The sequence below is a fragment of the Pygoscelis adeliae genome, unplaced genomic scaffold (assembly GCF_000699105.1).
Source record: "Pygoscelis adeliae isolate BGI_AS28 unplaced genomic scaffold, ASM69910v1 Scaffold135, whole genome shotgun sequence".
Lineage (NCBI taxonomy): Eukaryota > Metazoa > Chordata > Aves > Sphenisciformes > Spheniscidae > Pygoscelis > Pygoscelis adeliae.
The window spans coordinates 3,682,395-3,684,163 of record NW_008824908.1 but is presented as its reverse complement, the minus strand read 5'-3'; the positions used below and the strand labels follow the sequence as shown (position 1 = coordinate 3,684,163).

General features: G+C 33.8%; 1 protein-coding gene across 1 annotated transcript in view; it reads left to right on the top strand.

Moving 5' to 3' along the window:
- CTNNAL1 (catenin (cadherin-associated protein), alpha-like 1) overlaps positions 1-1,769 on the top strand; it is a gene marked incomplete at its 5' end in the record, with an annotated part of 39,980 nt that overhangs the window by 10,768 nt on the left and 27,443 nt on the right. Inside the window, one exon of the mRNA XM_009324952.1 lies at positions 670-789. Coding sequence (XP_009323227.1) covers positions 670-789 — 120 coding nt within the window. The remainder of the gene's footprint in view (positions 1-669; positions 790-1,769) is intronic.

The window sequence follows — 1,769 nt, the reverse complement described above, 5'->3', positions numbered from 1 at the left end:
TTATAAGCGATATGATATTTTTTGCCGAATGTTTTAAAAAATGCTGATTTCGCATGGTTTTATGTATCTTGAGTCAGAGCTTGATACACCTTGGGTTTGTTTAGTTCTTCGTTTTATATAGAGTTAATAAAAATTGTCAGAGTAAGTTGTTACGGAAAGTATAAAACTATATATTAACTCACTTCTAACTTCTTTTGTTTTCTTTTGTGGAATGCCGTTGCTTTTTTTAATGCACACAGCCATTAAAACACCTGTCTGACTATGCAACTATGGTTTTAGACTTTGAAAGTTATGCATCTGAAATTGAAAGTTACAACATAGGGATATCATCTGTATATTAATTTCAAGTACTTGTGTTTTTAAATTTAATATGACAGTAACATTTTTCCTAAATCTGGAAACTGAATCCTGTAATACTGTTACTCTTGTTACTGGGAAGAGTGAGGAAAATGTTTTTTGAGGGTTGACAACAAATGACTCATTTTGAATGAAGCATGATTATTAATTTAGACTTGATTTCCAGCTGTTGAGTTATGCTTAAATAGTGACAAAATATATACATTTTAAACAACACGATTGAGAAGTGTCTGCAAATAATATTCCTAGTTTAGTAATAATGTTTTCTGTCTAGCATCTTAATAATCTACAGTATTTTCCCTTATCTTGCAGGTTCTTGCAACAATGGAACAACTAGAAAAAGTCAGTAGTTTCCAGGAGTTTGTACAAATATTCAGCCAGTTTGGAAATGAAATGGTAGAGTTTGCCCATTTAACTGGAGATCGGCAAAATGTAAGTATTAATAAAAAGGCTGAGAGAGATGTTGTAAGCTATCATTTTAATCTGATTCACTGGAAGATTTGGATTCTTCTGGGATGATTAACTATTACAAAACAAAACAATTGCTGGTGTCCTATCTCTGAAACCTAACTACTTCTCCTTGCTCCACCCAAAGGACATCTTCTGATTTTAAAACTCTGCCTGAGAAATATCACTGCGTTGTTTGATCTGCATATCTTCCGGAAGCCTGGGTGCATGTTATTTGAGATGCCCTTTGGCTTCAATCACTGCATTTTGGCTGTAACTTTTCTGGCTTACTACTCTGGTAGAGAATTTGTCTGTTGTTACTTGACAGAAACATTTGATGTTTGCACATAGTGAAGGCATTCGAAAGCAGAGTAATTATTTTAGAAAATTCCAAACAGGAAATCTTTAGATCCTAATAAAGCATTTGCTTCTTTGTTTTTTTTATTATTATGGAATATTTTTCTAAGTTTAGGTCAAAACCTTCTTATGTTAGGGTAATGGTTTTTTACTTCTCGCATGCGGCTACTCTTTCAAAGCCTTACATTCATGCAGGAAGCTTTTCGCTGCTACTTCCATGTAAATAAAAGGTTTGCTGAGACTTAAGACTTCCGCTGTGAGCTCTAGTTGCTTCCCCTTGGCAATCAAATCCTCCATTCAGAACTGAACCAGGGTCTGATACAGATATACAGAGTGCCTAATATCCAGGAAAATTCAGAATTCAATTTGTATAAAAAATTGGCTAACCTCATGCATCTTCTTTTACTGTTGATGTGTTCTGAGACTGATAAGTACATGCTCAGTATCAAAGAATCAGTTCTGGAAAAGCTACATATAATTAAAGGAAATACCTGCTTGGAAATGAACTCTATTTTTCCCTGAAATATTCATAGCAGTTCTTCCTTGAAAAGAGAAAGGTGCGTTACTAGTAAGTGATACTCTTTTCAACTATTTTTGGTTTTCAATGT